At 43.0% G+C, this 12,169-nt stretch overlaps 1 protein-coding gene across 3 annotated transcripts in view; it reads right to left on the bottom strand.

The window, feature by feature from the left end:
- The window catches only part of FGF13 (fibroblast growth factor 13), a 333,006-nt gene that overhangs the window by 153,269 nt on the left and 167,568 nt on the right, over window positions 1–12,169 (bottom strand). For 2 of the 3 annotated variants that reach the window (XM_014601275.3, XM_019492860.2), the window contains exon 2: window positions 4,690–4,857. The exons of the other annotated variant lie outside the window; for it this stretch is intronic. In XM_014601275.3, the coding sequence (XP_014456761.1) occupies window positions 4,690–4,857 (168 nt within the window). The remainder of the gene's footprint in view (window positions 1–4,689; window positions 4,858–12,169) is intronic. 3 annotated transcript variants of the gene reach the window in all.

The raw sequence follows: 12,169 nt of genomic DNA, 5'->3' as shown, positions 1-12,169 counted from the left end.
TAATTCCTCTAAACCATGACCCAAAACACAGGAAGGCGTTTTACAAAACAAAAACATGAAAATGAGGCCAGATTACCGGGGATTGAGTGGTGAGTTTGAGAACAAGTCAGAAAGGCCAAGGCTCAAAATGAGATACAGCTAGCAAGAGGCGTGAGATATTTCTGTAAGTATTTTAGCAGTCAGAAAAAAAAACCTTTATGTGACTACTCAGAGGGAAGGGAAAACCAACCATAGATGACATTGAGAAGGTCAAAATAGTTGGTACCTCTTTTGCTTTGGTCTTCCCTGAAAAAAGTTAACTGGGATTAGACAGCTAACATAATCAGCATCTGCGAGATAGGAGGAAGAGTGAAAGAACAGGCAAGATGCTACTTAGGAGCTCTCTGGGCTTCCAGATTTCCCACAGCTAAGTGGGAAGGCTAGAAGCCCTGAGAGGCTGGGCTCGAGCCTCAAAGGTATCCAAGGCTCGGGTCTCCAAGGCTCCAAGGTATGCGGGACGAGGAGACCCTAGACCTACAGCTATAGCCAGGATGCTCACAACTTCCTGGGTCATGCTCTGTTGCAGCCCATGGGGCCAGCAAGCTGGACCCCAGAGGAGGTTGACTTGGTTCAGACTTGATGCATTCCTGAAGCAGTTCCCAATGACAATCTCCTAACAGAAGTATGTCTATTGGGAAACTCCTGACAGCCCCACTGATCATCCACTTGGTATCATGCCGACCTGCCTGCCTAATTCCAGGTTGCATTCTCAGGATTTGAGATGGGTTTATGGGAAAAGACTCCATCTGTGCGTGAAGGGTAAGGCCATTTTCTAAACACATGAAATGAAACTTTCCATGAAGATTTAAGTGCTCTTCAAGCTGTCCTGAAAGGCTGGGACAATTGTCTTATACCTCAAGACAAATCCAAGCAAAAGGTGCATGGATCCCAACTGGAAGGTGAGAGGGAAAGAGGTGGTATACTGGTAACACTGGGTGCATGTACCCAACTGCACAGTTGTTATTGAGCATTTAGTACTTGCTTAAGCAAGTACTTAATGATTGCACAGTATCCACCATTACTGCGCAGCCCCGGGTGTGCATGGGTGGTTTCCGACCCTACTCTGCAGTAGCTCATTGCTACTGTGCACTGCAGTAGCATTGGCTTTATGGTTCACGCCTGGCAATGCTATGGCCCTGTAGCTCATCTCTACAGCTATGCAGCATCTTGTGTAAATGTGCCCACTGTGGATTTGGGACCAAGTGCTTGTATCCTGCTCCCAGCAAGAGGAGAAACGGCTCCTGGAAAATACCTGTACCTCCTTTGAAGGTACCTTAGAAGGGGGACAAAGAGTAAGGGCTTCATGAAAGAAGGAGGTTGTTAAAGAGTAGAGTTCAGGTTATGGGAAAGCACTTGGTACCATACCATACTGGGATTCTTTTGCTGGCAAGGTTCAAGATTACTGGCCAAACACCCTGCAGGAAGTTAATTCAGTCTATGTTGGACTCATAATATCATTGCAATAGTATAGCCAGGACTGTATGCCTCTTGTATCATGCCTACAACCGGCTGGTACCAGACAGTGAGGACCCTAACATGGCCAACTGCAGATGCACCAAGTACTAACCATGAGGTCAGAATTATAAGGTAGGGATTTTGTTCAGCTGAATAAATATTAGTAGTGAGAGATGCAAAAGAGTGGGAGAGAATTTAGCACATATTTATGATTTGCAAGATGCTCCCATGGCAATACTGAAATAAAAATGTGAATCTATTTTTATATCCTCCCCAATCTTTTGAGTCTGTTGAGTTTCATAAATAACCCGACATGATGACATTCGAGTTGGTGGGGTTTTCAACAGCTACTTAATTTAGTCTTTATTTGGATTACTCTTAATGCAACAATATGGTTGGGCTATTGACCTCATGCTCACCCTCTTTCATTAATAGATTAATGTTACAATACCCAACGTATTCAAGAAAGTATAAATTATATTAAGGCAATATGTTTAATCCTTTATGTTCAGTCATTCTGAGAGCAGACCTGACATGTTAACTGCATTGCCTATGTCTGAAGAGACTGGGATAACATTCACTAAGGCTTGCTTGGATGCTCCTTTGACTTCAATTGATTTATTTCATGTCTGTACTGAAAGCAAAATTTGGCTCATTTTATTCTTGATATTCTTTGGCTGTAGGCCATCAAAGCACTGACGATGACACAATCAGCCCTTCAGAGGGTCTGACACTCTTGCTAGCCAATTCAGACATTGCAAAAGAGAAAAAACACTCCATCGTGACAGCCTCAGGCTGCTTCGGCTGTAGGAGTCTAAGGGAAAATCTTCAACATACATTTTCACTCTGATGACAGAGGCAACCAAAACACATGCAACGGTCATACAACAGTGTAAGTCATGTCCGAATACGCCTTTGAAAAGGTTCCTCCCATGAACCACAAAACCTCTTAAGGCTGTGAGTTGGCCAACATTGCTGTAGCCTCTTGTGACTCCCCTGACAATATATGCATGCAGAATTCCTGAAAGAAAAGACATCCAACCCTTTGATTAAGCAAAACGGAAGATGAAGGGCTGTTCTCTTAGTATTAAACATTTTCAGGGAGAATAATTAACAGAGTCTGCATGTTGTGGGGGGAAAAAATAAAGAGTAACACAGCTGTTATAGTTGTGAAACAGTCTCAAGATCTCTGCAGAATCTATAAGAGCAACGATTAGCTTTCAGTTTAAGATAAGGTACTATTTGCAATCTTCAGGTTTTCACCCAGGGCTTGAGCTTCACAAGCTTCTCCAGGCAGATGCCAAGTGTCTCAGCTTCAAGGAGGCTCAGCTCATTGGAGAGAAAGTCACCACAGCAAAACCACCACCATTACACACATTTTTTCTTTAAGAACGATCAGTCAAAGGGCAAAACTTACTGAAAAACGAACACAACCACGAACTAGTCAGCATCAGGAGACCTGCGTTCTCATTGACTTACGTTTCAATGGTCAAAGCCTTCCAATTGCAGAAAACAAGCAACGCTCCCATTGACTTCCAAGGGAGCTTTGCTTGAAGACAAAGCGAGACATGGATAGCTTGAGTCAAAGGTTCAACAGTGAGGGCCTAAGCCTGCCAGATACCGAGCACCTCTCTCTTCCATGGATCGCAGTGGACTCATACAGCGGGCAGAGCCTGAGTTTCCAAAATCAAGATTTGTTAAGGATATTTGTGAAAGGCAGGTCATCAGCATCCTGAGGGAGAACTTGTCATCTCTCAGGTGAGCCCTTCTTTTGCTCTCTTGGAACACGAACTACGGCAAAATGTAATAAATAGATTTCATTGCTTAATTGAGAATAAAAGAGCACCATGAGACCTGGGTCCCCTTCAACTTGCACGCTGCTCTCAATTAGAGTCCAAACTCCCACTGAAGGTATCCAGGTGAGCTCCATGTTCCTAAATCTGATCAAAACCCTTCCATCAACTTTTGTTTCATGCAGCACATTTCTGACTGGCCAACCCAAAGATATTAGGTATTGCCTTTTTGAGGGTAAACACACTACTCAATCAAAGAGAGAAGTCTAATATTGGTGTAAACATTATCCACGAGATATTCGATACGACAGCAGCAAGCAGTCCTGCAAAATAGTCGAGTTTGAATACCAGCAATTCAACAATTGCACCAGCAATGTCCATGATTAAAGGCAGAATAATACAAGATATCTTGTAGATGAAGGTTTCATATCATCTTGCTCTTATATCACCAGCAAATACAGGTGACGGTAACATCTGGTTCCAAGTGATTCATCATAAAAATATGAAGTCTACTAACAGCAACATAATCCAGGTTGGCAGATAGTTACATACTGAAGTTACGCAAAAAGTAGAAGGCTTACCATGTGGGGTTTGAGGCAGAAATGCAAAACACATACAGAATAACAAGAGAAAGTTAAAACTGAGAATTCAATATCAAAAAATGGCTTCATCTTGCAGACTAGACCGATACGTTAAAGAAGCAAACGGCTCGTTAATTCATTTCAGTAAACAGCAAGCAGAGCAGGCCATACCTTGAATCGGACCTGAAAAGGAAAGCATTCTACTCATCGTTTCCGCTATGCATGCATTTGACTTTTTCCAAAATGCAACTGGGCGTGCATTACATTCAACGTTTTATCCCGCTTCACTGCAGTACAGCTGCTGCGAGCATTCCTACAGCAGTATGCAAAAGCCTTATGGGGTGAAAGGCGTTGGGGACAAGCCGATTCCTGTTCTAAGTGCCATTATTTCCAGCAAAGTGCAGCTTCAGAAATGTCAGGGGGAGAAAAAACTGACTAGGGATTGATGCTGTTCGGAGTAGCAAGCAACTTTTGGCAGCCAGAAAAGGGCAGTGTGTAATGATGAGAGCTGAAAAAAACAAACTTTATTGGAGAAAAAGCAGCGTCATTTGACTTCTGGTCTAGAGTAATACTGTATATGACTTACGGTATACAGTGTCCCACGACAGGACTGTATCAGACATTAACAGGCAAGCAGAGGGGAACATGAAGCGCATAACGCTTCCTGCGTCGGGTGCATTATATTGACACAGGCTGAAGAACACACAGCACACTCTTGGGACACGTACATTAAAAAAAAATAATAAAAAATTGAAATAAAAAAGTAAATTAAAAAAAAAAAAAGTAATGACAAACGAAACATGGATCCGTAGTGCACAAACCTTCCGGCTCTGTGTTCTCTTTGAGGTGCACTTGCTTCAATGGGCAGCAGAAGATTTCGTGACACTTAGCACGAAAAGGGGACTCTTTTTTCTTTAATTCCGCAGATTGGATGGAATCTTGTCGTAACATAATGTACTCCTGTGTGCCAGGGGGAGCGTCATCCATAACTGTGGTCACCACATAACAAAATGAACTGAAGTTAGAGCTTAATGAAAAGAAAACTGGAGAAGTAAATAAACTATATAAAGTCTCAGGTGGGGAAGAGAAAGGGGGGAGAAACATTGGCAGGAAGGAAAAAAAAAATTTTAAAAATTAAACGCGCTAATGTACTTTTGTGGTGGCCGAGAAGGGGGCGGGGAGCGATTACTTGGACAAACAATGTTTCCCATAAACATTTGTGGTTTCTACAGTTTCATGCAGTTTTCATTTGAATGGAGAATACCGTCGTTCTGAGGTGCTCCGGGAACTGATATAAGGAGACCTATGCTCTTTCTGTGATCTGCTGCAATACGGGGCTGTATTCTGCACGGCCGTTATGCAAAACTGATACGGAGCATGCAGCGAGTGCCTAATCTGCAAACTGTATGTTCTCCACTTCTCGGTATAACATCAGCAAATCGCATTTCCTTATCGGTGGGTAATGCTGCTTCAACACATCCATTCCCCAATGCAGAAAGCAACATCTCTCACATCATAAATTATTCTAAACTGCTCCTAACAAGGTGGGTAAGGCAACATTCGAATTGACCATTGTCTGCAAATGAGTAGAACAGTAGATGAGCTGAGGAAATGCATGCTACCTATTTGATGACTTCAAGAGTTTTTAAAGATGTTCTTTTAAAAATCAGTATTGCCATTTATATTCTACGTGGCATGCATTCATAATGGCTCCCTCAGATGTAGCGTTACATTAAGCAGCAAGATGCTGTTACCTCTGTATATGTTACCTTGCTTAATAAATAGAAAAATTGACATAGTACAATGATATGTTGACTAGGGTTGGGTTTTTGACTGGTCAAATAAAGTTCGGTCAATTGACCAGTCAAATATCAGTCAAAAATTGTTTTAAAATTGCCAATAGGTCCAAATAATACATAGAAAAAGCAGGTGTTTTCCATTAAATGCATCAAAACACAATAAAAAGTATATTTCTGGAAAGAAATCTACAAAAAAAACAGAGGGTTTTTGTTGTTGTTTAGTAAAATTGCTATAATCTTTGACCGGTCAAAAAAACATGAAGTCAATTGACAATATTTGACCAGTAAGTGGACTGGCTTGCCAACCCTAATACCAACACTAAAGAAACCATCCTCAATAATTGCCTAGAAATTAAATAATCTCTTTTACGAGCAAAAAACATACAATTTTTAAGGACAGCCTCTCATCATAATGGGATATTTATAACTAGGAAGAACTCGATTAATTGGGACTAAAGCAAAATGTCCTGAAAACCCCAAAATTAATGGCATCCATGAAAAGTTGCATACAGACCAGCAATATGAGTTATACGCTACTTAGTGTGTACTAACTCTGTTGACAGATGACCCAAGCGATATGACTGATTGCCATACATTCATTTTTAAAGGAATGTCGCCTACATATACAAGTCAGGTATATAACAAACAAGTCCTTGCCTTTTTTTTATTATTATTATTTTTTGCTTTCATGCATAGCTTACAAAATCAACAGCAACTTCAATAAAAGCTACTTCTTGGGGATTATAAGGGGCTAGAGTTAGTGGCCTTTGGCTGCTCTGTGGGTGATCTCCTTCCTTCTAACACTCATTAATCCCCCAGCAAGGCCTTGCACCTTGATGGCCATGGCTTCAGTAGGTATGGTACAGTATCAGAAAAACACACTAATAATTCAAAGAAAACACCATTAAAGAGAGATACGCACACAGACTAATAGCAAAATATAACTTCTTTGAAAAGAACAACGGGGTCATGGCAGTCCAGAGTCTGGGTTGCCAGATAATTGCTCTCCTAACCACGCTTGCTTCAGTGTGGTTTTATTTAAAGGAAAAGGCAAACTTTTGAAAAGGCCTGGGCTGACAACACAGGAGCTGCTGAACAGTGGCTGGGAGTAATTACTGCCTAGAAGCTGGAGACCCAAGATGAGCGAAGGGCTGACACCCCAAGTTGATCATTTCTCCCCAGAAAATGCCCAGCAGAAGTTGCTATTGCAAAACTCCTACTACTGAAGCAAATCCGCTGTCGGGTCACGATCAACCTGTGTGCGATGCCATTGATGTCAGCAGTGCAGGGACCCGACAGCATGTCTCTCTGAGATTCGCTAGAAGAATATATGTGGTCCCAGAACATTATTAGCCAGGGGAAAAGGAGGGGCACATGCTACCTTCAAACAGCAAGCCAACAGATGAGCAACAAGACATACCTTTACTGGCATGTCCTCCAATACAAGCAAAAGGAGGTGCGTCATGGGCCTGAGCCTAGGAAAGACTTGCTGGAGCTTGCAATGGTGGGAGAGCACAAGACATTAAAGGTCAGGAGAACACGGATGGTCGAAATGCAACACTCCTGGCGTGGTGGTTATTCAGACTAGGACTAGACTCGCACAGTCAGACAACAAGCTTTTGACAGGCACCAACTTGAGCTGGAGCTTGTCACTGGTTTAAGGGTCTGAGCATACAAGGTGGTTCCCTGCCCTGGCTTCTTCATCCACCAAAACTGATGGAGCTATGAAAAGTTACGGCAAAGATTTTGGCTGAGGGGTGTAAATAGACCTTCTCTTTGAGCTACTCTGGCAGACCACTGCATCATTAACATCTGGAACAAGCCTAATGAAACCTTAATGGGGGGTGATGTCTAGGTGACAAGATTGACGTCATCACGTTGAAAGGAGCAGTTCAACCTTTTTCCCAACATGATGAAGAGCCTAAAGTCAGACAAGGAATTTATGACAGAAGTACAAAAACACGACTGTCTCCTATTTCTTGACATAATGACACTTAGACAACTTAATGGAGCCAGTGAAATGAAAGCTAGAGAAACAAGGAAAGGACCTCAATTAAAGCCCTCATGCACCAATTAGTGTGAAATGTTTACCAGCGGAGGAGAATGCAAAGAGCTTACAGAACCTGATAACGTCCGTTCGACGAAGAACTGAAAACAGCCAGCATCGAGGCACACTGCAAGGACTGTTCAAAGTGCATTGTGAAGAATATGAGCAATTTGGGAGCGACGAGGAAAAACCTGTATCACCAAGACCCAAGAATGAATCCATGAAGAAGAGAAGAAGGCCCACCAGGACCATTCCCAGGGCAAAGAGTAGGGAAATCAAGATGTCAGCTCAGCTCAATAAAGTTTTAAAAGCAAACATGCTCTCAACAACAAAAAAAGAGGATGATAATTGAGAACAAATTCCAAGCTGATGCTCTGCCTGGTACAATCGTTGACTGATCTGCAGCTGGCACAAAGACCAGCTACTTGCATCTTTTGCTCTTTATGCAATAAAAGTAATAAAGGCGACTTCCATCTAACTGCATTACTAAATATCCACGCTGGGCAAAGCCTAGTTACATATAGATGCTTCTTCAGCAAGCTGCTGACACACACAGAGTCGTTAAGCAGATATTACCTGCTTTCTAGGCACCGCTGTCTTGCACAAATATCTATTTAGTTCCAACCTGCCGCTCTGAGGACCGGAGCAACTGCCTTGCTGTATTCAATGAACAATTGCACATTTAAAAACCTTCGCCCAAGGAAATGCAGGACGCAACTGATGCCCTAGGTTGATCACATTAAGACTCAAGAAGGACTGAATCCAATACATACTGGATCAGCCCGTATGAAAGGAGCACAGCAATACTGGCAGTGCCATTAACTTTTAGAGCCATGGTTCACTGCCAGGCCTAATATTAAAGCCTTCCAGTGAAAGGTATGTATTGAAGTATACACTATGTGTTTGTACTGTTTCCGGAAACATGGCCAATCCCACCTGCCGGCACGCACGCACAAAGCGCGGCTGAACAAACATCATATTATGCCTCGTCCTGTTACAGTATATCTTGTCCGCAGCTCCTGCTTCCTGGAAGGGGAAACGAGATCCTGAGCAAAGGAGGTGAGAACTGGCAATCCTGCCAACATTTCCAGTACGTGACAAAGGCTGGATGCAGATCTACAGCTGCAACGTTCAAAATGTGATATATGAGTTGCATGACACACCCAGGAAGCAGGATAAAACAGTCTGGTGAACAGGTTGTCCTGAAGTCTGTGCTGCTGCCGTTCAACTCCTACTGGCACCGCAGCTAGCTAACGCTAGCGTGAGCATGTCGACGCTACGCTGCAGACACACCAGCCCTAGCTGGCAGCATATAGCAGTACTATATCTGTGTGCTATTAACTAATAACAACTATTTCCCTTGACTGATTTGGTCTCCAAGGGCAAGCCATTTGATCTGTCTCCTACCGCAGTTTCCGGGTCTGGAAAATGGGAGTAATACTTCTTACCCTGATTACCTCTTAGCTGGGGGGGAGCTAAAGTAAAATGCTTGTAAAATGCTTTGAAATCCTTGAGTGGGAACTGGTAACCGAAGACGAACGGTTCCCATTTTAAAGTACAGGCTACTTTGTACAACTTAATAGAACTGCGGGGAAACAATGCTGTGATCACTGATAAAGAAAAAGCCCGGCAGAAAAGGCACTGGCTCAGCAGTTAGCATAAAAGAGCTGCTGTTCGTAGCATATTTCCCCAAGGCAAAAGGTTCAACTAGTTAAATATCACTCTGCGCTCTGCACCTGAGCTTTAAAAAACAAAGCCAAACCAAAAAAAGATGCGAGCAGCGAGGCAATTGGAAAAGTTTCCCCCTATCCCTAACACACGTGGAGGGAAATTCAAGTGACTGTATTTTTGGCTGCGTTAAATTTTAATATCTTGGCACAAACCGCCCCCCAGTCCACTACTGCTGCAGAGCTCTCCGTGCCTGGCCATGTGCACATGACACCATTTTCCATTCAATCCTCTATCGTTTAATTGCATCGGACTTCCCTCCTGTGATGGATGCATAGGTTTCCTCCTCTTCCTTTTGTCTGGGCAATATTAAATACAGCAAGGCCCAAAACAGGAATTATTTTTCATGCCTCAAGGATAGTACTGACTTAGCGTCGCAAATAATTATGTACTGGAGCAAGGATTGTTGCCTGAATTTCCCACATCCCAGAGCAATGAGCTAATAACAGGGTCCTAATCTGAATTCCCGTTTTATAACAGAAATCCCATCTTGGACCCAATTTCTGCTGGTTTTCAATCAGGGCTTCATAAACCGTGCTGCGCTCTAGCAACAAGGCTAGACTCAACCAGCGTTCTTCCGATGGGGGAAAAAAAAATACATTTCATTAAAAAAATGCTCGGCCTGTTCCAAAGTAGCTTGGTATTCGATCAGCTAGCAAAATGCTGACCATTTTTGCTTTCATTTTCTCTCATTTTCCCACAATTTATATTTAATGCAAATGTAGGCACGTGAGAGAGAAACAGAATATCGTCCCGCGTGTGCACAAAAAGGCAGAATAAGCAGTGGACTCCTTAAAGCAATGAATAAATGCAACCTAAAGTAACATCAAAAAAAGAGGGACTTCATAAGTTTTTCCTATTTGAAGCTTTTCCCTGACGGAACGCGGGCTCTCGAAATAAACACGGTATAAATACGTCCTCACTCCCAGACTCAATTAGACGCTATTTTTGGACCTTCTGACTAAAACATCTCTCTGCTTAGTAAAATGAAAAGAACCGGGACATATCCCATCCCGTCTTTACGTCAAACCAACAGCTTCAGAGACCTTAAGTGTGAAGCAGATACCACCCCTGCAAATCTGGAAAGCAATATTAGGTGATGTGGCGTGATCTGAGAAGCGTTTGCAGTATTGCATTTTCAGTCTGGGAGAACAAATCCCCAGCTCGCAATGAGCTGTAGACGGTCTTGCCCCTTTCCACCCTCCAAATTGAAACGGCTCCATGCAGGAATCCCAAAAAGCCACGCACATCGGGCAAACGCCTGTAGTGGACACAGCCTTTGCGTATTCCCCTTACAGTTTGCCCCATTACTGCATTTAATAGCTCGAGGCTCCATTAGGCACATGCACAGTAACTAGTCTCGTGGCTTCTTTTCATTAGCTGCTTTGTTTTACACCCTGTTTTATCCAGTCACTGGTGACCAGATGGTTAATCGAATCCACAACATATTGAACCCGCTCGGGGACTCTGCATCACAAAAACACATTCAAATCCTCTTGGTGATGAGATGCATCTGTGCAATTCCCCCAGCACGGCTTTGCCAGCATCTCTCTTTCTGGTACGGTCTCATGTGGTACGTCTGCCACATCAACATTATGGACTGGATATTGTGCTTTCTAGCTTATGTTGGCGCATTCACACGTCTAGGCCGTTTCCCTCCCTGTTTTGTTCGGTTTCCAAAGATGACAGATGTCACAAAATCACTTGGGCCGTATTCTGAAGCCCTTTTTCATGAGCAGCATTGCTGTAGGCCTGCGATACCAGTGAAGTCAAACGTGATGGGGAAAATGTGCGCATATGGAGAGTGTGGCTTTGTGATGAATGACAGGCTGCCCGCAACATATGATGATGCACCCGATCCGGTCCAACCGGTGGGAAACGGGGCCATATCTTCCAAGCCAGTAACAAAAATGTCTCTTTTGGCACCTGCCTTTTTTTTTGTTATATAACTGTGCAAATGCAGCAGTGGTTCTCAGCTTTTTTAGACTTCAAGTACCCCTCGTTAGACTCATGACATCCTTTCATAATGTTTGTGACTGTGCAGCACCCCTTTTCAAAAACGAACCTACTACAGAGCTTGCAGAGGGGTGGCGAAGGAGTCTGTGCCTGCGCTTGTCTACTTACCCTATTACACTCACAGCACCCTCAAGGGTGCTTTGGTCATCAGTAATAATGAGAACTCTTTTCTTGAATGCTGTTTTGTATTGCATCAAATCATCTGAATGCTGGCCCCTGATCCCAGAAAAATACATTATTTTCTAAGGTAGGAGCTATTTTTTTTTCTTTTAAATTGAGAATGGAGACTTCAGCTCCTTTGTCTTCAATATTCTTTTAAAGCTTGGTTAAATCTCTTCTCTCTGTCCATGCAGGAGGGCTGTGATCTGGAAAATATAGCAACTTAGCCTCTATAAACTATCTGGGCTAGTACGTGTTGCAGGCAGAAGTCTGCCCTGATTCCTCTGGTCAAAGATATTCATCATAGCATTATTCTCTGCCTGTGTATTTGAATTCACTTTTCTCACGGGGCTAGAGCAGACTTTTTCCGCATTTTGTGTACGCCCTTTTGCAGCCAAAGCTGAACGTTTGTCCACAAATGCAAGCAAGCATAAGTCACTTGGGTCTGGGATAGACATTGCATAAACCGGATTGAGCCAAATCAGTTAAATCTGATGCTACATTCAACCAGTTTTATCTCAAACCGGTTTTGGCCACTTTGAAACCGGTTTA

Source organism: Alligator mississippiensis, chromosome 8 (assembly GCF_030867095.1).
Source record: "Alligator mississippiensis isolate rAllMis1 chromosome 8, rAllMis1, whole genome shotgun sequence".
In the NCBI taxonomy this organism is placed as follows: Eukaryota; Metazoa; Chordata; order Crocodylia; family Alligatoridae; genus Alligator; species Alligator mississippiensis.
The sequence above is the reverse complement of the archived record's forward strand: the minus strand, read 5'-3'. Positions and strand labels throughout refer to the sequence as shown.